At 45.8% G+C, this 23,178-nt stretch overlaps 2 protein-coding genes across 2 annotated transcripts in view; one reads left to right on the forward strand and one right to left on the reverse strand.

Annotated features, from left to right (window-relative positions):
* Window positions 1-4,758: 4,758 nt before the first annotated feature.
* LOC144124372 (steroid 17-alpha-hydroxylase/17,20 lyase-like) lies at window positions 4,759-12,151 on the reverse strand. The gene is made up of 5 exons (XM_077657001.1): window positions 12,060-12,151; window positions 11,757-11,912; window positions 9,298-9,500; window positions 5,468-5,593; window positions 4,759-4,772 (listed from the first exon to the last, which is right to left on the reverse strand). The coding sequence occupies exons 1-5, from the start codon at window positions 12,149-12,151 to the stop codon at window positions 4,759-4,761; spliced, it is 591 nt and encodes a 196-aa protein (XP_077513127.1).
* A 1,787-nt stretch (window positions 12,152-13,938) lies between these two features.
* The window catches only part of LOC144124373 (arylsulfatase B-like), a 42,967-nt gene continuing 33,727 nt past the window's right edge, over window positions 13,939-23,178 (forward strand). The window contains exon 1 of the mRNA XM_077657002.1: window positions 13,939-14,046. Within this exon, the coding sequence (XP_077513128.1) occupies window positions 13,939-14,046 (108 nt within the window). The remainder of the gene's footprint in view (window positions 14,047-23,178) is intronic.

The following is a 23,178-nucleotide window of genomic DNA, read 5'->3' on the forward strand; positions in this document are numbered from 1 at the left end:
GGCGCTCTGCCGGCGCCAGCAGCAGTGTCGTGCCATCACATCGAGCGGGGTCCTCACAGCAGCTGTCTGGGAGGCTCCAGCTCGTGCGCTGCATCAGTCTCACGAGCACGTAGAATATAACCGTCGGCACGAGCTTCTCGCCCACGCAGCTGCGAGGGCCCACTCCGAAGGACAGGACCGGCGGCAGGTCTTTCGTGCGCAGCGCCCCCTTCACTCCATCCAGGAACCTTTCCGGCTTGAAGGTGCAAGGATCATCCCAAAGGCTTGGGTCGCGGTTCGCTTTCATGACGTTGTAGAGCACCATAGCGCCCTTTGGTACTACCACCCCACCTGCAATTCCAGAACGCGACAAGGTTGCGCAACACCGCACATTGTTTGTTCACATTTCTTCCGTTTCGCCGCCCGTTACGTCCAAGCTAATTACTATTTGCCTGCCTGCCTGCTTAACTTTATTTCCTTCTTTCTTTCTCTCTTTCTTTCTGTCTTTCTTTCTTTTCTTATTTCTTTCTTTTTTTCTTTCCGCATTTGTTTCTTTCAGTGGGTCCGTCCGTCGTCCACCTGTATTCCCAAGTTCTAGGGGTACTACCGAACGATGTAGGAACACAGAAACTACGGGTGACAGCTCATAAGGAGAGGAAATTTCAAAAAGACAGAGAAATGCAAAAACGGAAGTGAATACCCGGCATAGCCGAAAATGTATACAAAAACGACACGTCTTGAACAAAGGTTGCCGATTCAATAAGCTGACTCCAAGGTTCAGAAGTGCGTGGAATGAAAGATTCGCAGAGGGCGTTTCATGAAGCAACGGATGACAAAATGAATACCTGGTATAAGTGTAGGAAAAATTATCTCTCCAGAAAAGCTAAAAAGATCTTAACGCTCCTTAATTGAGTTTTGCGACTACAAGAAAAGGCGGTTATGCGCTTTTTCGTTCCGCATATCCCCCTACACTTGTAGGTGCGAATACATTGCGAAGAAGCTATGTTTCATTTTTTTGTAGAGGTATCTATTATACTGCAGAGACATACCTTACTATATGGTTTGGCACGCTCATGCAGGGCTCTCTTACTTTTGCCCACGATAGTGCGTCAGCATGTTTGTCGCCTATAAATCGTAAAGATTGCTTATTTTTCATAGCGTATGTGGAGCAGCGAAAAGCCCCCTTTTTCTACCAGCCCGCTAACCATGAATTCCAGGTGTCTCGTTTTTTTTTTTTTGGACAGGTATTTTTTCGCCACACCTCAAAATTTCTTTGAAACACGCTTTCTGAACAACAAATCAGCCTGCAGAAATAATATTAACAGACTGGTTGCACGATTACTATAACGAAGAGCTGCAAATAGTATGTATAAAACTTCGAAAAGTGTTACGTGACGGGTTTGTCACTACTACAGCCGCAATAAATAAATGGTTGTCCTTTACTTTCTTAAATTACCCTTGCACTAGACCGAATACTTTCCAGTCTTTCTCACGTTCAAACAAAGGTGCTGTCTGCACGTCTTTCGTGCATCTAATACAATGCACAAGCATTTGCTCTGTAAGCCAGCAGTTGCTATCGAATGTCACGTTGCTTTCGCTGTTTGAGCAAGTATAACGCGCTCCTTATGCGAGATCCCACTTGCCGAGCCGTTCGGTGCTTTGTGCCCTGCGGGGAAGACCCAGCAGTGCAGGAGGATACAGCCGCAGGATTTCCAAGACGCAGGCCATTGTGAAAGGCAGCTGCTCTTTGTCCGTAATCCTCGGTCGCCGCTCACCTGAAGACGAGGAACATATGCGTCAGTAAATGTACAAGGAGCTGTTAATAACTATATGCGTATTTGGAGGTGGTATGTGTACTCTGCGCACGCAGAAAGGTGCATGCACTGCCTTGGACACTGAGTGCGCATGCAGTAACTGGATTAAATCATCATGTTATCCACACACGCTCTCCTCTTTCTCCTTACTATATACCTAACCTCGATGTGTGGAAGCAGGTCAGAGGAATGTTACTCAGCGGACCTCTCCATCTATCGGGAAGTTCCCGTACTAATATATGCGATATGTCTCGTTTACGAGAGAAAAAAATCAACCGCATTTTTTTTATTTGGACGCACGAAGGAAAAAAGGCATAAAATGACACAGAAGAGCACACTGAGTGAGGGGAAGAACGTGAAGAAAGGGCGGCAACCTGTCCACACCACACAAGAACGCGATGCTGGGTGGTAATCTCAGCAATATCTGTCCCGGACAAGGGAGCGTTTACCAGAGTTTGCGGAGTTTTGGCATCGTAGCCTGGGAACAAGGGCGCATCGTACGCCGATGAGACGCCAGTTGAGGTGCGCATTGATCCCGTTCAAACAGCGCAAAGTATATTATATGGCTGCTCGTTTTATCTCTTCAAGGTAAAGAAGGACGGACTCAGTGACGCAATCCTGCGTTCATGTGGGCTTGATTCACTTGAATATCGACGCCAAAAAGCCATACTAAAACTTTTCTTTCCCCTACTGTGAGGAAAATATTAAATAAAAAAGGATAGATATGTCCAGTATGCCGGAAAACGCAGCGCGAGAACAAACCACTGCAGAGCGATGAAGCCGTATGGGGAGACACGTGTTGATGTGTTCCGGTATTCTATTTTTCCTGACTTCATTGAAAGCTGGCATGCTTTGCCTGGTGATGTTGCCGATTTAACAGACGTGCTGAAATTTTAATGTTCTCTTGACAATTTGTGTCGCGGGCGTCTCACTTGATGCTATGAAGTGTCAAACTTGATTGCATTGTGTTATGTTCCCTCCCTGTAACCACCCTCAAGCGAGAGTTAACGGTATCAGTAAATAAAATAAATAAATATAGGCCTAATTCGGAAGCTTCATGTACGCGGTGTTGATCTATGCTTACCACAGTAGCGGATCTGCCTAATCAGCAACTAAAGCTGCGATACTGCACACGACGAAATCTGATCTAGTTTCCTTGAAAAGCCTACGGCAAACACTAAGTTTTAAGAAGCTAACTACGGAAAGTTCCACTTAGGCAACGTGTAGAAAAGTCTGGTTACAGCGCACAACGGCGGCAAACCTCCTGCAGCGCCCCTGTGTGAGCGTCGCCGTCCATTCGCGGAGTGAAGTCCACGCAACCTGCGTTTTGCCGCTGCTCTAGTCATGTGTAAGCACAGGCGATTTCATGCTCCACCGCTGTCCGCGAGCGTTGGAGCAGGCGTTCTTTCACCACGAACACTGTCGCCTGCCATAGGATATACTCGGCTGCCCCAGGGGAAAAATAGCACTCGGGCCCATCGCTCTGTGGAACGGAAAGCCAGCCAGTCCACGGGAGAAAAACCGGTTGTCGCGGGAAGCGGCGCGCAGAGTCCATTCTTTTTTGTGCGTTTTCCCCTTAAAGGCGTATAGACACCTAAATCTCTAGGTGCGTGTTTTCTTGTTTGTAATGATGCGTAAGGCATTATTATGCTTGCCCTATCACCTGGCATTCTCCTACAACCGCTAAATAATTTATAATCGCATTTCTTTCTTGTGCTGTTTCGGTTTCGGTTTCAGCAGTCGAATGAGAACTGTGACGTCAACGTGTGCTTAGAGGTCACGTGAGACAAAAAAAAAACGGCAATATAATCGCTGCTTCCACGTTCGTTGTCATTCCGGCTCTTGAGGAAAGCTGCCTCCAGCACTGTAGCGAATTAAAACAATGAAGCAGCGATTGTATCGACGTTTTTTCGTGCCCCACATGACATATAACCACACTTAGACGTCACAGCCATCGTTCGGCTGTTGAAAGCGAAACCTAAACATCATGACCGAAAAAATTGTTTAATAAACTATTTAGTGGTCTTAGGCGAATATCACACGGTGATTCAAGCGTAATGGTGTCTTCCGCATCATTCTATAGAAAGAAATATGCCACCAAAATTAGGTGTCTATGCTCCTTTAATGTTAGTGCGGCCAGTCTAGGGAACTAAAGGAGAAATTTTGCTTTCGCTAAGTCGTATTTTCTCAGTGGCCTTTTAAGTACAGAAAAATATGAAGATTTCGTTCATTAATTTAGTCTAAATCGCGCACTATAGTGTAGCCCATTTTTTGTTGATTGGAGCTGTCGATGTCAGTCAGCCTTTCCAGACGTCGGCTGGAAGAGATTGTGGATGTTCGGAAGATTATTTCCTCTTCGTTGCTACCTGTCCTACGCATCAGGTGACGTGCACCTACTGCGGGAGAAAAGAGCAGGCTGAAGTAAGAACGGACCGTGCCTTTAAAGGACAAACAGGCGCTAGATCAATCTATTAGCTCGTTAGTAACGCCCCTTATTTTATCCATTCAGTTATCTATGTTAACGCACACTATCATCGCCGTGTGTGTGACGAAGCCTTCACCTCCATATTCATGAAATGTTTTACTTTATTAACCTCATAATGCTTTTATATGCAATTCCGACCGCATAACAGTTGCGGTTCAATATGTTACATAAGTTTGTTACGGGACACTTGGTTCTTGATTCTAGCACACTTTCAGAGAACTCCCTGTTTTTTTTTTCGAACATGTAAGGATACGGATAAAGATTTCGCTTTTACAAGCAGCGCAGAATTCGTACCGATGTGTGTGTCAATCTCTTCCTGGACCTTCTTCTGGATATCAGGATTCCGTACCAACTCCAAAAATAACCAATCAGTCGCACTCACTGATGTGTTCAATCCAGCTGTGAGAAAATAGTATAAAGTAAAACATTTTTAAAAATTATTCAGCGATTATTTTCATGCTTTCTGACTATAACACTCGTTCAGATTAATTTGGCTGCAAAGTGAGGTTAAAAACCGCCTACTTTCTCATATACCCGTTACGGCAAAATGCTAAGATTTTCTTTCGGTAGTATAAGACAATGACCATGCCGGCGTCCTGACAAAGATCAGTGGTTTTGTGACCATACAAAAAAGGAAGAAGCATCGAACATTTTCGCCCCGTTTTGTGGACTCGCCTGTCTGTGCTAACATAAACTGCGTCCACCACTGCGTGCCTGTGCACTTGCTGTATAAGTTTTCATGTATATCAGATTAATGCTTGCTTTCACGGAGTGCGGTCGTAAACTTTGAGCTCGCGAGGCTCCTTCGCGGTGGAGCCGCTCGAAGGGAGCCCCGATCACGCGTGCACTAATTTGCTTTCTATAGCAGTTTCGCGGTAGAGGCAGAGAACGTGTTCAGTCCCTTAAAATTGCTACGTACTGAACATCACACTTCTTTCAATATCGGAAAAAAATCTTGTCAGTGACGACATGAGCCTATGCCTGAAATAAATGGCAAGTAGCTACAATATGTAACTATGCGCAAGGAAGAAAATGAGAACATATTTTACTTAGTTACATTTTTCTTAAAGGGTCCAGGTGCAGTGCATCTTATTTAGTATACTCTCCAGGTAGACTCCTCTTTACGTCACAGCAGCGTAACAACAGCGCGGAAAACATGGATTCCCCGTATGCTTAGCAGGCCACCTACCTTCGAATAAGTTGAGAGCGACATGCATCATATTTCTTTCGGTCAGATAGACAGCGTCCTCTTTGTCTTGCTCAATGGAGTCCTCTCTCGCTGCCAGGAGAGCATGCACGAAGTTGAGCTCGATTCCTGCGCGGTCACAGTCAAAACATTTATGCCAAACGCCAAGCGTACGGTAACCTATATCACAGGCATTGCCGTACGAAGCACAACGTCGCACGATACGGGATAGCTTGCCCGATGCGAACGCTGATCACGCAAAAGAGTCGCGGGAGCAAGTTCGATTCTTTAGTTGAATACATGCCTAAGGCATGCCTAACAGTCAACAAATTTCACGGCACTTGTTTCTAGCTGAAAAGCACATGAGGCTAAAAATGTTCTAACGACGGGGCACCACATACCAATCAGGGATGCACTTTCCAAGCCCATGAGTCGATGAACTTTTGCACAAGGTACTGTATGTTGAAAACAGCTGGCTCACCTTGCAGAATGCAAGTCACAAAAATCTTGAAAGTGCACCTCGTACATTGCTCAAATTCCCCGCATACACTCACTAGCCCCGGGTTCGAACCCTACCGCGGCGGCTGCGTTTTTATGGAGGAAAAACGCTAAGGCGCCCGTGTGCTGTGTGATGTCAGTGCACGTTAAAGATCCCCAGCTGGTCTAAATTATTCCGGAGCCCTCCACTACGGCACCTCTTTCTTCCTTTCTTCTTTCACTCCCTCCTTTATCCCTTCACTTACGGCGCGGTTCAGGTGTCCAACGATATATGAGACAGATACTTCGCTATTTCCTTTCCCCAAAAGCCAATTAGTATTATTATTACACTCACTAGCACTATTAATTTTTAATTTAATTACCATCGTATTAGTTAATTCTTATTAATAACCTCAGAAGAAACTGCACATATGTGAAATGTTTCAATGAAATCGGAATATGGTGTGAGAAAAACTCTGTGGCCCCATTTCAGGTATAGCTTCATAGTGACTTCCTTTTTACTCTGAACTCAAAAAACGAGTGAAATGTAGAATGTAAGAGGTGGGAGCTCCTGTTTTTAAAGACCTGCAAATCGGCGCCCATTTAAGAACACGGCGCCCTGCGAAAAGAAGTGTGCCCGCGCCAGCCGGTGAACATTCCCCTCGTCTGACTGCCGCAGCGGTGAACAATTTATGTTTCTTTGTTTCTCATTTCACGCAATTATTGATTTGTTGCTGCTTTAAGAGCTCTTTGTGCATTGTAGCCTCTCTCACGTGTGGCTCTTTGAATGTGTTGTTATTTGTGAAGTGTAATTGCTCTGTGTCGCCTATCTGTGCACCCGCGACTACTACCCTTCCTCTGCGCCTTGCGACCGGCGAAAGCTAGGCACCAAACGTCTGCCCCCCCCCCCCCCCCCCCCCCCCTTGTGACTTGTGACTTCTAGCTTCTAGCAAGGTGCTCAAAAAAGTAAAAGAGTTCAATAGGTCACTTCTTAAGGGTTCTGAGGAGAAAAAGAAAAATATTGCAGTCATACTTTATGTTCATCGGTTTTCTCATCAACTAAAAAACGTGGGTAACAGATATGGTGTTAATGTTCTCTTCTCTGCCCCTCAGAAAGTTAGTAGTGTTTGTGCGAAGGTTGCTGCGCGCTCTAGCAGCGGTGTATGTGATAAACGAAAGCGGTGCTGCACTGTGAATCACAAGAACCGCTATGTCAGATGTTCAAAAGGAGTGGTGTATCACATTCCCTTTTCTTGTGGCCGGACCTATATCGGTCAAACGGGCCGCTGCCTTAATGTGCGCTTGCAAGAGCATTTTTTGTCACTAAATAAGTCGCCTTCATCTAATCTCGCTAAGCACTGTTCAAAATGCAGCGGCTGCAAGCCTTTGCTTGACCAAACTAAAATCTTGTTCCGACATCCTAATCAGCTAACCAGAGAGATTTCAGAGGCCTATCACATCCGTAAGAATCAGCACACGTGTGTTGCCGACCCTATGGTGGTTTTGCATGAAAGAGAGTTTTGTTATCTTGACGCACCTGTATGAGCACTTTTACTGTCACGCCTGCGCGATGGCTTTTGTTTTGTTTGTGATTGTTCTTCCTTTTGTGTGTTTCTCGAATAAACGCGCAGTTGCGAGAAGCGCTTGTGTTGTTTGGTCTCCCTTGTCTGTTGTCCTAAGTGCGCTTTATATAATTTTTGAAAATGAGCTTCTCACGTTAAGTCGAGGGCATCTCCTGTCTCCTGTACGGCCGGAACTACTTTCCCCACACGCTTTAAAGATACATCGGTACGCATATCATCATTGTGTGACACTTGTCGGAGTGCGCTAAAGTTAGAGATGGCACCATTTTTCAGTGCGTGCAAGTGCTCCTAATATCGAGCTTCTCCGAGTTCGCTTCAAGAGTGTCCCATAAGACATTCGGAATAGATTGATATGTTTAACATTTCCGTCATTTCAAAGTTCATTTCAACGTATGCATTTTTCTACTTGAGACCATTGAACCATATAGCCTTTCCAGAATTTATTTTAAGGAATAATTAACGTTTTTATTAAGAAAGAAGTACCGATGAGTGCTCTAGATGACCCTCAATAATACACGATAAACTGCTGATGGTGTTAGCCTTGCATAGTATCGATTGGCCTTCACTCTGCCCACAGCGGAAAAAAAATTGACAAACGCTCAGATGGATATGTTTTTCTATTCTATGCTGTCCCGTTTTCCCGCCTCCCTTTGCATGAAAGCGGCGCCAATTAGTTCTATTTACTTTGCCTGACTTTTATAGCACGATAAGGTTACGCTTCACATTTGCTGCGTTTACATCTCGCTTTACTTTGGCTGGCTTTATGGCTCGCTAGTGATTTTTTATGCTTTTGCCTTTCTTTCGTTAGACACATTCAGCCTTCCTTGGCGCCCCCGCGTTAGCTCAGCCGATGACGCGTGCTCACTGACGTAATCCGCTGACGCACGCTCTCTTTCGGAGCCGCTTTCCTTCTCGATCTAGCTTTGGGGCGTTGCAGCGCCGCCTCTCCACCTACGCCGATGCAGATTTTTCCCGCTCGCCTCACTGTCGGCTCGCTTCACTCAGTGGCTACGAAGAGGCATACGCTAGTATATTCGCCTAATGGCACCACATACTACTAACTCAGCTAAAAACCAGGGTGTTCCTCCTACCACTGCCCCTGGAGGTCAGAGGTCCCGGTCACATCTTTCTGCCGCAATCCACTCCACCTTGCGAAAACGTTGGGTATACACGTTACTTACGGTACCCTGTATGAGGGTCGCAGATGCCTAGACCGAACCGGACCGAGCGCACAGGACGTAACGATGCTCCTTGCCTGCTTAATAGTCACTAAAGGTGACCTTGCCAGATACGTTGGTATCAGGAAACTAACGGTGGCAAATAGAATGGTAGCCGTAATTCAGTGTCTGGTTTAAAGCAAGGCCCCCGCCGCGGTGGCTCAGTGGTTAGGGCGCTCGACTACTGATCCGAAGTTCCCGGGTTCGAACCCGACCGCGGCGGCTGCGTTTTTATGGAGGAAAAACGCTAAGGCGCCCGTGTGCTGTGCGATGTCAGTGCACGTTAAAGATCCCCAGGTGGTCGAAATTTTTCCGGAGCCCTCCACTACGGCACCTATTCTTCCTTTCTTCTTTCACTCCCTCCTTTATCCCTTCCCTTATGGCGCGGTTCAGGTGTCCAAAGATATATGAGACAGATACTGCGCCATTTCCTTTCCCCCCCAAAAAAACCCAATTATTATTTAAAGCAAGTATAAGAACAGCCATATCCCAACGAAAAGTTCAGATTCCGAAGTGAACTTTTCAGAAATCGGTCCGACAGCTGCATCTCCCTTGCCTCGGACGTAGTCGGTCTTGGCCTTGTGGTACAGGCGGCTGAACAGTGCGATCAGGTTGGCCATGTGACGCCTGAATGCCCTCTCTTGTCGCCAGTGCAGCACGCCGAGCCACGGGGCGATGTCGCTCTGCAGCGGCGACATGTCCGGCAGGCCTCGGTTGATGCTGGCCAGCTCCGCCAGGTCCGGGCTGTTCCGCTCAAACCTGAATCAGTGCGACCAGTTTGTGGTGTCTATACGTATCACGACTCTAGTTTCGATCCCTGGTCGCCACCTTCTTACCTTGCTTGTGAAACTCCGTGTGAGCCAAACATAAAAGCCCGCACCGGCGCTTCACGGCACCACCTTGGGCTTTGCGCACGGCGTTGATTCAGTGGCTACTCGTGTGCAATATTCTTGGACAAAAATTTTGGACATTGCAAAATTGTAAGGTTCTGTTATGGAAATTTTCAAGGTCATGGTCTATTCTTCTGATTTGCAGCAAAATTTTTATTTTAGAGATTTTCCCATCTCTCGCATCGAACAGTTAAGACTGCCATCGAAAACCGATGGGGAACGCTTTTGACGATATCAAGAACGTTAAGAGCTAAAAAATGCAAGCTTGCCGACGGGAGATCTGCAGATATATTGAATTTTATCTTGAAATCTTACAATATATGTAAAAATTGCGTTCATAAACTTTTTTTCATTCAAAATTTTTTGTAAAGAATTGCTGGGCACGGCGTGGTGCTTGTGAACTAGCCCCGCTCTTGCCTTGTCGCTTGTGAACGCTGTCCGGCAGCGTAATGTTTCACAGAGTTCTCGAACTGAGAATGCGGCTAGTTTTGTGCAAGCGAGCCAACAAACCGCACCATCCGAGTAAGCCTTGCCAGTGCTGCATGGAAGAAGCAGTCGTAAGCAGCAGTAGCGGCCAGCGCGGCGTCGAAGGGCGGCGCTCCGCTTACAACCGAAATGTCTGCGTTTTTATCTTCTATGGAGCACATTATTCGAATTATGAATTGTAACAGTAATTGTAACTGCAAATTTGAGCACAAACGCATAGCAAAGGAACCGGATGCGGATATATTTCCCGATGGTGCCTGTCGCGTCTTTTAAGTCAGGTATACCCTCATATCTAGGGAAATAATTTTAAGTTAAGGAGGTCACGTCACATGCGAATCGTTTACCATTCTTTATGAGGTTTGTCGTGCATTTTACCCCATGAGCTTTGCCATATCATTAGGCTGCTGATTTGTCTCGTCCATCTCGGTGTATTGAATGTGCTTTGACGGGCATTTCTTTCATTTCGTCCTGATCAACGTCTTTGACCGCGCTGAGCGGCAGCCGCTGGAAGTCTCTCAATTAACGGACGTTGGTGAGAAACGAGCACTGGGATTGAGTGTCGAAGTCAGGTCACGAATGTTTGACTGCACTGTGGGAACTACCACCAGGGCAGATATGTTGCGTGTGTTTTTTTTTACCATTGCTGTTACGACATAGTTCCAGAACTTAACGGTAAGGTCTCAACTAAGGTAAGGTCTGCTAAGGTCTCAACTAGAGACTGACAGTATTTAAAAACAAAACAACTTCTTAAGCAGCGAGCGACACGATAAAAGTAACAAAAAAAATCACTTTACCTGCGATCAAATCAGTCCGCTGTGTAAACTATATGGAGACCTACCTACCCTAGATGATATATCATGTGACTTCCTGGAGGATCCTCCTCCAGATCTTGTGGCTTCTCTCTCACTCAAAGCATGGGAATATGCGCTGCTCTGCTCGGGCCCGACCACGCAAGTGAAAGCTACTGAGCGAGCCGAAGAGGTCGAAGAGGTACAAAGCTTTTAAACAACAAAATACTGACGAAAAAGAATGTTCTGCAATGAATTAAGAGCCCGACTGCACAGCCCGCTCCAGACTGGCAACAATGAACCGGCCGAAACGGGAATGGCTGTTGACGCGCAATGCATGGTGTTAGACAGTATTTTATTCCTGCTCGCCTTGCCTTCAGTAAAATGGTCTTTAAACAATTATGTTTTGTATTCATATCGCATTCATTTACTTAAATCTGCAGGCTCTTTCTTGTTCATACCTGTGCCCATGTTGAAATCTGTGCCACAGTTATACAGCAAGCACCTTGAAAGTACTGCTAGCCTAAGGGCTAAATTTTATTTCCAGCAGTAATAAAGGTATGTGAGATCGTGTTTAACATAGGAAGATGTTTTGGGATGCTTCGTTAAGTTGCTTTGTTTGTTTTTTTCCACTTAGGTCTTGTACATCGCTTATGTTGCGATGTTGTCAACGAGCAACGATAATTTCGGTTTTTGGTTGTAACTGCAGTAGTCTACAATGTAACATTCCTATTACTTCCTTTACTGCGGCCCAGATTCTCAAAAGTTCAACCTTGTTGTTAATTTATTTTGTAAGAAACAATTGGGTCCAGAAGGGGTATTAGGGACGGGGCAAAAGAAGATGCACTCACTTTTTGCTGAATGTCGACGCAGCCGTTATGCTGAAGATGATCAACATGAGTGGATCTCTGGCACTCGTTATCTCAGATGTCCCTTGCAACGAGTCTACATACGCGTCCACGACTTCGGAGCAGAGAACTTCGAGCTTTTCACTGGAATGGTGCTTCCTACGGTTGCGAAACAAAAGGTGCTTTTTTATACAGGAATGTGCAAAGGGTTAGGTTCACAGTGAATCTCTTCTATTCAACTAATAGGCGTAAATAAAGCACCTGAAAAAAAATAATGAGAAACTGCGCTGTACGAGATGAGTTTACCTGATTGCTGCAACAGCAACCTTCCTAAGCGCTCTCCACGCAGGCCCAACATCTTCGAAGATAATGTCGTGAACTTCTTTCTCCTTGCGCATGTCTTCTGCAAGTTAGAAGTGTTACGTTAAGAACAAGAACTTGTATTTTTTAAGATCGAATACATATAATTAATGTATCTTCTCAAAAAACCTCTGGCATTCTTAGTTGCAAAAGAGTAACGTTATCTATTTACTAATAACGTTTACTTAAGGTTCTGCATTTGCGTCCCTACTCATCACTTAACCGAGCGTTGCAGCGCCTGGGATGAGTTACTGGGCCGTTCGCGCCGACCTTCAGCCATGAGTTGATATTCGGGGGAACGATTACCACTATGTCTGGCTAAGGGAAGTTTGTCACCTTACTTTTTTTCTAAGTAATCAAAACACCTGTTTCGTGTCGGAGTCATAAGAGGCACTACCCTCACATGCGTTCTTAAAGAGTATATTCATGATTCAAGTTTTGGCACTCTTTGGGCTGTGAACAAATGCATGTTGAATGAGGTGTTCAGTAAAGCACTACCACTGAACTCCACCTGCACATTACTGTTGAACTTCAATCAGTCCCTGGTTAAAACTTGTAAATTCGTGCTGCAAACACACCTTCAAAAGTGATGGAAGAACACTTAAAACGTGAGAAGCTAATAATTGCTCTCTGCTGTCACTTTTACAGCCCTCCAACATTATGAACCAAAATGGGAAGCCCCTCCATCAAACTGCAGTTAAGCGAATTCTAAACATGGAAGTAGCAGGTGTTTGCAACGCAGGTTGCATAAAAACGGAAATACCATCCACAGGTGTTTTGCATGAATTATCAATCTACTGTAACTTATCAACAAGTCTGCAGGAAAAAATTAATCCCACGACAGGAGTTTTACTTAAATTCTCAATTGTAACCTGTCATATTTTTAGGCATGTTTAGTGTGAATCCGCAGCTGTGGTCATAAATCCGATTGCATACGCGAGGAATGGTTTCGAAACAGCTGAGCATACAGGGGTCTTCTTGGCTTATTCAGTGTGACGGTGCAATCAGCTTGTCCATCACACCCAAGGGCTCTCTCTGGCCAACCAAAACACTCTGGCCAACCAAAACACGACCACCCTTCGTGAAGCACTGTCTATAGGACTGGCGCTAGGCACTGCCCGCTTTCATACATATAGCATTCACCACTTCCTGCCTCCATTTAACCCCGATCGTTGTCGTAGGAGCTCAACCACCAGTTTAATGTCAATGCTACACCAGTTAAGATACTTAAAATTAAAATTAAGATACAAATAAAAATTAAACAAGGTATTAAAATACCAATTTAATTCTCGATGCCTCTTTAATTGCGATAACTAACACATCGGCCCATCGTGAACTGACTTTACGGGTCAAGTAGCTTTCTAAAGCTGACTCGTGCTCCGTTTTGACGAGACAGCTGCTGGGAGTAATAATTAGTGCATACGCTTATTTGAGATGCAAGTGCGAAACAGCTTCAAGAGCCCACGAGAAAAGGAGCACTGAGAATGAGCAACTCAAAAGCCGAATTAGCATAGCTCTCACAAGTGTCAGTCATACTGAATATAAAGCAGGTTTGGTGAATTGCCATTTCTCAAAATTATCGATCCAAACAAAATAAAAAAGCTCATCGGGAACAGCACAAAACAGGAAAAAGACAAAGTAATGCGAAAGATGCACCGAGCACTTCCATCATTCCCTTATTATTTTTTTGCGGCGTATTTTTTTCTCGTCGGTCATCGTCGAAATAAAGACAGCTCATTTGAATACCGACCGCTGCCCTGGCGCTGCAGCGCCAATGCGTGGCGGAAAATGAGAAATTGCATACTACAAAGGTGGTCACTCACGCATGTTACTGGGGGGCCGTCCACCAAAAGAGTTCCGCTTTGCAACGAGAGCTTCCCTAATCAAGCGGACGCTACCCAATACTACGATTGGCTTTTCGGCCATCCAGAAGGTAAACAAGTCACCGTACTGGTATGACCAAGCCATTATCTTCTCCTTGAAGCGTTTCCTTTCCCCAACGGCTGCAGAGCAGAAGAGCGGTCGAACAATGAGGTTAGTTGAGTGTCTTGTTCACTTCAGCGACACCAAAAACGCAGTTTCTGCAGTTTCTTCTTCTTGTGTTTCTACACGTTAAAAAAATGGGCGCAATGTGCCGATCATGTGTAAACGTTTGTTTGTTCTTTTGTTCTCTTAATTCAACTCCTGTCACTGCAAGAAGGCTGGTGTAACGTAACGTGGTGAGCATAATTCGTGTAAGTATGTCACGCGCATGAAATAAGGAGATGAAACTTACCTAGTGACAAAAGAACACCATGTCGGCAGAAATCGTACTCAATAGCTTAACTCGCAAAACCTCGTGGTTAAAACACGACGTTTCCAGGATTCCAACACAACCAGAGAAGACAGCACAACATACACAACTTTTTAGTGGAAATTTATTTTACAGTCATGCCCTTCGTAAAGCTCATTGACCAATAAAAGGTGAGAGAGAGTTACCCTGTTATGACGTCACGACCGAAACCATGACAGCTGCTGCAGATGTTGCCTCATCTCGCGTTGAGCGCAAACGGAGGTAGCGCGCACGGCACGAGCGAGCTTCGCAAAGGACGATATTTGTCTAGTGTGCTAATGTGCGGCACAATGTATGGAGGTGCACCTGCACTCTTATCTCCGTAATTTTCTGAAGGGCTGATTATGGGTAACCGCAATAATTGCCCATAATTATACCCCTCGGCGAGCGCATAGTGAGACTTTACGGCGACGAGCATAAAAAGCTACGCGTCTGCATCGCCTAAATGCGACACAAAAGGGGCGGAAATCTCTGTCTTCGACTTATAAATTTAGACCACTCAGACTAAGGCCGTGTGGAAAGTGAAAAAAAAAAGTTTTTCACGCTAATCACGTTGGAGCGGGCTCCGCCGTCTACTGCAGCCGCCTTTGCTAAATGACCAAGGAGCACCAAGTGGTTGATGTGGTACTCCGTTTTACGTACACCATGCTTTTTTAGGCACACACAAACGATATGAAAGAAAGAACGAAAGAAAGAAATAAGAGAAGAAATAAAGAAAGAAAGAGAGAAGGGAAGAAAGGAAGAAAGAAGGAAAAAAGAAAGAGAGAGAGAGAGAAAGGAAGAGAAAGAATGAACGAAAGGGAAAGAAAGGAATAAAGAAAGAAAGAAAGAAAGAAAGAAAGAAAGAAAGAAAGAAAGAAAGAAAGAAAGAAAGAAAGAAAGAACGAACGAGAGGAAGGGAAGGAAAGAACGAAAGAAAAAATAATGAACAAAGGAACGAAAGGAAGGAAGGAAGGAAGGAAGGAAGGAAGGAAGGAAGGAAGGAAGGAAGGAAGGAAGGAAGGAAGGAAGGAAGGAAGGAAGGAAGGAAGGAAGGAAGGAAGGAAGGAAGGAAGGAAGGAAGGAAGGAAGGAAGGAAGGAAGGAAGGAAAAGGAAGGAGGGAAGGAAGGAAGGAAGGAAGGAAGGAAGGAAGGAAGGAAGGAAGGAAGGAAGGAAGGAAGGAAGGAAGGAAGGAAGGAAGGAAGGAAGGAAGGAAGGAAGGGAGAGAGAGAGAGAAAGAAGAAAGGAAGAAAAGAAAAGAAAAGAAAGAAAAAAAAGAGAGAGAGAAAGTAAGAAGTAACCAGGTCGCTCGTTATCTAGGCGCTTCCGCACGTGACAGCTGTTCACCCACCCAAAATTCAAACGTAGAACGGTTTTTGCGTAGATGCGCTGGGTCTTCACACAGCTGCGACTACAAAACAAACAAGGGCTTATCTACCTCAGGGCCTATAAGTGGGGTACGTTTTTTTCTGCTCCTCTCCATGCTCTGTGCTACAAACCCCGAACGCCAGGTTCTCCTTCACACAACCATCATAATCATATTGCATTAATAATAGTGACCTACCCGCACAACCGATTTGTACAACGGGCAAGGATGTATGAACATGGGAAGCAACCCTCCCTCTCTCGAACCTCGCTCTCTCATTCCCACACACATACACACGCGCACACACACAAGCGTGCACACATACGCACAAGCATGCCGGCTGTCTTCGGCGGGCCCAGTTCATCCAGATTACTAATCTAATAAAAGGAAAGATTACTTTAAAACGTGTCCATTGAGCCAGCCGCCTCATGAGTACAGGCAGCATTCCGCGCCCTGATGCAAGGCTGTGTCCTAAATTATTCGAGCGCCAGTTAGCGCTGCGGCGTAATAGTTTTCAGTGATACGACAGAGCAAAATTTTCTTCACATGGATAAAAAAGGTATTCCCCAATGTTCACTAGTATTTTATGTGTAAATTTTTTTACCTATGTGATGGGCAAATTATCCGGCCAAGTAAGATGGCTTAGCCTGGACTTGAGAAATTGTTCACAGCCCTACGAACAATACTGTATATGGGTCTGATTTTTTTAATTTCTTCCTATTACCGGACCCCCTTAAGGTGTTCAAATAATAGTGTCTAGGCAAACGCAGGATGGTGAGTTTATGTTGTGCCATAGCTTGAGATGGTGATAATTTGTATGCAGCCTAACACTCACCGAGCAAGTTTCCGACTATGGGCCAGGGGAACGGACCTCTAGGGTGTCTCTGTACCCTCAAGTAGAAGCGTACCACGTGCCATAGGATCAGCGTTGCCACGCCAATCAGGATGCAAGAGATGTCCGATAGTGATGTGTCCAGGCTCAGCATCTCTTAAAAAGAATCAGAACTCTTGGTGTATGAGAGCTCGTTTATTTGCATGCAGTGCTTACCACTCTTGCAATAACCCTGCCACTCATACACTTCCAAGTACACTGAATACTTTCGATGCAGCCAAGCCAAATGGATAGTAAATATTTGGTATGTATTCTTGATAATTTCAAAAAATTCAACGCGGAGAAACCGGATAAAATAAGAGACGATACAATATATCCCGTGTCTGAGCTCTGGTTTTGCGTCACGTTCTTGTGTCACCAACTAGCACAGCTATACGCACTGTTTTCACATTCTTGATTTCAGTAAAGGGCCGGTTAATACCACAATGAAGCCCCTGCATTAAGGCTATCAGGTACATAGAATAAAGCGTAACCCTGAAATAAATGGTTAATTTGAGGCGAGAATTTACTAAGTACGGCAGTAAGACTCCGTCTGTTGCTTTCGTTTACCCACCCAAAGGCGTGAGCTAGCAGTTTCCTACCAGCGCCTATCCTAGGCTAAATATTAGACATCGTGAAACTTCATTGAAGGACGAAGTATTTCTTATACTAAGGTTTAATGGCGACACTTTCACGAAGACGAGCCGCCGCGGTGGCTCAGTGGTTATGGCGCTCGCCTGCTGAGCCGAAAGACGCGGGCTGGATCCCGGTTGTGGCGGTCATTTTTCTGTAGAGGAAAAATTCCAAAGAACTATGTACTGCGCCATGTTGGTGCATGTTTGGGAACCCCAGCTGGTAGAAATTATCCGAAGCCCTACACTGCTGCGTCCCTTATAGCCTGAGTTGCTTTGGGACGTTAAACTCCCATAAACCACCTTTTAAGAAAAACGTCTGCCGCATCAAACTTCTTCTAAACTGTACGCAGGAAACTACACTTATATATCACAAAGGTTTGTACCGTAGCGTCTACACAGGGTTTTCTTATCGTTTTGCTTTACGGCAATTACCTTTTGTGAGCGCAACTAACTCCTTTATATTAAGAGAAAAACAAGATACCTGCACAGGCTAAACGTGCTTGAATCACGCCAGGTACCTACTTCAGTGCATCACTACCTTTCGCCTCCGTTCAAAAGAAGAGCAGCAAGCTGCAACAATAAGTGTCTAGAAGACCAAAAATCGAGAAAAGCAAGAACAAGTCATACATGAAAAAAACGGTGGAATACATCAACCGGTACGAAACCTTATTCGAAACTGCCGTGCAGTCTAGATCAGTGGAGGTAAGATTTAGCCTAGTTGCTTCGACATGATAAGGACGAAAAAGCTGCTAGAAAAGAAGGTGCCTCAGGAAAAAATATGAACAGTAGCCTGAGGTACGCACCAAGAAGAGCTATATACGTCTGTGCTTGTCTACGTCCTCTTCTGTTTCGCCACATTTTTTTTTCGCCTATATCAGTTGTTAGCCATTTTTGCCACATGTTTTGAGGTACTGGCAACACGGGAAAAGGAACGAAAGCAAAAAGTCCACTGCGACACAAGAGTAGAAGGAGGAATCATGCACACTCACTGATTTCTGCTAAACACGGAGCATGCCAACGGGATGTATACAACCGCGAAGCTCGCATGAAGGTTTAGGGGGAAATAGAGCCCTTCCTGAGGCACGTGTTTTTTTTTAGGTCGCAACAGGTGCATTTGCGGCCTGCTTTTCAATGCGTTGAATCTGGCTAAGGCGGTGACAGATATCTCATCTAATACAACAAAATAAATATGTAGAAGCGTCACAGAACGCTTTTCTGTCGCTCAGGCTACGCTCATGTTAAAAAAACGTAGCAGCACGAAAAAACGGGGACGAAATAGACACACATACGACAGGATGAATGCTATGTCGTATGTATGTCTATTTCCTCTCGTTTTTTTTTTTTTTGTGCTGCTACGTTTTTTCAAGATAGAACAATTCCAACTGGCCCAAACTTTGGCGCTTTTGCATGCTACGCTCATGACTTTTCAGTTTGTTTTTTGCTGTTTCGTGCCGTTAGATAATCAGCACCCCACCTCCATCGTGCTATAACTCTTCAATACTTCTCTTTGTAAGCGCTCACTCCTATTGGTTGCGATATTTTTCTTTTTCTTTTTTTTTGTTTTTGGAGAGTCACGCTCTCAGGAACTGCTGGCAGTTGTATCGGCTCTCTGAAGGAACAATGCTCGGTCTGAATTGCGAACCTTAAGAATATAGTGGGCGAAGTGCTCGATCGTCACTTTCTGGCCGGCCGCAGCGAACTTAGTTTAAGTCTCCTGCAGAGCCGTTCTTTCGGGTCTTCAATAGAGCCCTTCAAAATGGCAGTGCGATCGAGCCGCCCCAGTTAAAACTGCAGAAATTCTCGCTTTCAACTCACAACCTGAAAACAAAAACACATTTCTAGTCGCCTTGTTTTCGGGGCATACTTTACGCCCACATCTGGAAGCAGTAAAGCCTGCCATTGGGGAAAGAACAACAGCAAAATGTACGTTGTTTGTGCAATCTGCAACAAGATAGATTGCCAAAAGACAGTAAGGCGTCAATATCACCTCCGTGGTTGGCTGCTATAAATCGTGGTTAGGAATCGCGACTCGAGGCACCCGCCTAGTTTCCTAGTCTCATTCTTTCCGAGTCAAAATTTGTATCGTTTCATATGGTTGTGATAGAAGAGACGAAATAGGAGAATAACTAGTCATTAGCAGCTGCCCACTTGCTCATGGCTACACAGCTTTCGCAGAAACATAGTAGTAAAAGAAAAATTCTAATCGGACTTGTAACGCCGGCACATATATGCTGTGCTAAGGAATTCGAACATTACCCCTGGTTAAAGCGACGCCATTCACTTCACGACGGCTATTACTAGTGACACCACCCTAGCTTTTCATTCCACGCCATAAGCGCAAGCAATCGGTGCAAACATCGTTTCGCAAACACCATCGATTTTCCGGTAAATTCGAATCTTGACCTTCAGTTCGATTCGAGGCAGTGCAGAACCAAATTCACAAATCTGTTCGTGCGACATCGTACTACTCACTAGTCTTTCACTTTACTGGCAGATATGTTTTGGTCGGTCATACTAAGCGACAAGGCAGCAACTAGACAGCGGCAGTAAAGCAAATGTTTGGGTCGGTTGGTGCATAAAAGGCAGGTAAGCATGAAACAGCGCTCATTTTTTTTTGTTCCATCTTGTTCCTCTGTTCTCTTCCTTTTTAACGGAATTTCTGTGGTGTTTGCTCTTTCTTCCCCGCGCAGTGGCCCAGGGACCCAGCAGAGTCTAAAACTCACTTTCAGCAATAATGTTTTTCTGTCTGTCAGTCTCTAAACTGCACTATTTTTTTAATCAGTATGACCCCTGAAGATTTAGTACCTTTCAGTCAAAACTAGAGGGTAGTGCCAAGTCGGGAGCCTTGAAGCTAACAACACTGGGAGAGTTTAATCGCGCCCTCTTTCATTGCACTGGTTGCCTGAAAATTCGCACTGTAAACAGGCAAATCCAACATTAAATGTTGGCGACCACAGTCTTTGTGAACACAGTGCAACTCGATAGTCCAGCGTTCGTGAGCGCAAAACTTCGTCAGCTTCGTATTCCTTCATCTTCGTCGGCGCTGGCCGCTGTGGCATATCAAACCCCAACTGTCTGTCTTGCAGCACGGATATTCGCTGTAGTATTCGATACCAATATTCAATATTCGGTCAACGGTTTGTGGCACGCAGAGCCGTATTCAATGCCAAAAGCCGTAAAAAGCTATCACAAGATCGCCGTGCATACCGAGTGACAGATCCTGCGCGCGGGCAGCGCATCGAGACGCGGCAAGCAAACTTCTAAATACCTCTAAGTACACACAAAACTGTTTTTTTTTTCTTTTGGTTGGGTAGGGTAGCACCTTGCATTCGAGTTCAGCCTTATGCCCTGCTTTCTCTAATCTCTCTCTCTCTCTCTCTCTCTCTCTCTCTCTCTCTCTCTCTCTCTCTCTCTCTCTCTCTCTCTCTCTTTTCTTCAGTATATGAAATTCTCTTCCGTGTAGTCGTTCATATTCGCTCACGCAATCGTTTCGCCTTCGTTCACTGCTGGCGAGAGTGCCGCCATGTGTGGTGGAAACGTATCTCTGCGTATACATCGCGCATATATACCTGGCTCATCTCCAGATCCACCGGCTACTGTAGCTTTGGCCACACTGCCGTGTGCCTAACTGCTTTACTTTTAACAGCGAGAGCTGTTTTAGGCAGCCCCTCCCGTGTGGCTCCACGCGCAGCCCGTGACGAGGCGGGGCACAGGTGGTATGACGTCATCGGCAACCGCCGAGAAGCAGCATGTGGGGGAGCCAAGATCGGCCGTAGATGGCGCTGCGCGCAGCGTGACGTCACAGCACCCAACTGCATTTCTCCTATATGTGGCCAATTCGCAGCAGAAGAAAAGGGCCCGGGTTCACCACCTTAACGCACAGCGTCGACGCAAAGAAAATCTTTCCGCGCGCGCTGCCGAGCGCGAAGCCGATCGATGCCGGGGCCACAGCGAGCATCGTGTTATTCCCGGCGTGCCTTCCGGCCTAAAAGGATAAAGACACGAGCTCCCTCTACCAGAATTTCCAGAAAACCAATGTGAAGGCGACTGAGACTTCTGAAGAAACGCTGTTGTCTGGCGTTCGCGGAAGCAGTGGCAGAAGCAGCGGCGACAATGGCAGCACCGCGTGCCAGAGTATGCCATCGGGTCGCCCGACGGAGCGTTGCTTTCATCAGTCACGCTGGGGTTGACAATTGACGGAGAGCTGCGTCTTCGACAGAGTTCCCGCGCTTCGGACAACAGGCAACGAAGTGCAAGGTCTTTCAACCCCTACTGGGAAACGGCTTGGCATTCCTTGTGCCACATAGGCACCCACCTGGCAGCTGTGTCGACAACGTGACAGTGTCTTTTACCCTTTCCATCGACGAGCTGAGAGAGCATCAGCACCTCCCCCTGCCGTGGGCGGTACCACCAGTGTCTTCTTCTTCTCGTTTGATTGGACATCGTTCTTCGAACTGTATTCCCCAGCCAGGTATCTGGGGAATACGAAGGGTATTTAACGAGCTGCTAGTTTGGTACCAAGTGACCCGTTGGCGGAGAGACGCCCGTCTGCTAAGAAGCTCCCTTTACTGAAAGGCACTCTCAGTTACTCCTACTTGTACATAATGGGAATAGTCTTTGTATAAAGTTTTCCTTGTTTTTTCCTTCTTAACCACGTCTCCGATCCTCCTCGTCCCTTTTCCGGCCCGACCACGCTACCTGAATCCCAACAACTGGTGGCAGCGATGGGACGCTAACGACGGCCCGCCCTTTGCCAAACACGCAGCAGCTGAAGAACAGAAATCGTCAGCGTGAGGTAGTCGCCGCCTCCCTTTTTTTATCGCATCCAAAATCAGATTAATCAGCTCTCGCCAGTTAACAATCCAAATCGCTAGAGTTGCTCTACCAGTTTTTGTGGAAGCAATTGACCTTTTGCGAAAAGTTGAGTTCTGCGCATGCGCGGTGAAGGCGCAGCCAGCGCCGTCTGTAGGCGATTTGGATTTGTTTGGAAAACATGAGCCGTCAGAGCATTCCTGCACTGTAGTGCGGCGACTGATGTGGCTATAACTGCCACGTAACTGCCATGCAACTGCCATGCAACTGCAACGCGTTTCTATCTAAACTAACCACGCATTTTGCAACAGCGAGACTTGGACGTAAAAAAAAAAATCCGTGACGAGATACAAGGCGCAAAAGACGAACAGGAAACTGGGCGAGTTGGAATGTATTCATCTTTAAGCAGCACGAAACACAGGACAAGAGGAAGAAACACGTTGTTTATTATAGCGCTCGTGTCGTCTCGTGTTTCTTCCTCTTGTCCTGTGTTCCGCGCTGCTTAAAGATGAAGGCAAAAGACGAAGCCGTTGGTGGGGCCAGTAATGCGCGCATCCAGCACGTTTCGAAACGAGTGTTCCTGCTACATTTTTCGCTTGCTTCCAAGTGCGCACAGCTCGGTCGTTCTAGAAGAGTTTTGCCATCGACGCATGTGCGTATTCGGTGAAAACCGAATGATATATACTAGTATGAACTGAACATTCACCATGAATGCTACAATGTCAAGCTGTGCTACCTGAACAGCTTGAGCACGGCAGAGCACAACCTCGCCTATATCCGCGCATTGTAACGCTACTGCGGCCCGTTAGCACGCAAAGCAACGCTCTGTCGTATCAGCACGAGCCGTGATTGAGATAGTACAACGGGTCATTTGCTAATCATTTAAAAGTGGCCTGCGGCAAAAAGTGCTGTAGAAACGTTTTATTTTTGTATTCAAAAGACACTGGACGCCTTTACAAGCTTAATTTCACGTTGCATGTTGCTCCCATGCACTCTTTTCACGGTGAACTTTGTTAGCCCATTTGTCGGACTATGCGCTTCATCATTACATATGCAACATCATTACTCG

The sequence above is a fragment of the Amblyomma americanum genome, chromosome 3 (assembly GCF_052857255.1).
Source record: "Amblyomma americanum isolate KBUSLIRL-KWMA chromosome 3, ASM5285725v1, whole genome shotgun sequence".
Lineage (NCBI taxonomy): Eukaryota > Metazoa > Arthropoda > Arachnida > Ixodida > Ixodidae > Amblyomma > Amblyomma americanum.

What these genes read in the sequence shown, in the direction of transcription:
- LOC144124372 (XM_077657001.1), bottom strand. Translation starts at nt 12,151, where the DNA reads ATGCGCAAGGAGAAAGAAGTTCACGACATTATCTTCGAAGATGTTGGG. An exon ending in GTTGCTGTTGCAGCAATCAG is followed by an intron (nt 11,913 to 12,059) that starts GTAAACTCATCT and finishes TCGCAACCGTAG; the next exon opens with GAAGCACCATTCCAGTGAAA. An exon ending in CAAGACCGACTACGTCCGAG is followed by an intron (nt 5,594 to 9,297) that starts GCAAGGGAGATG and finishes GTGACCGCGCAG; the next exon opens with GAATCGAGCTCAACTTCGTG.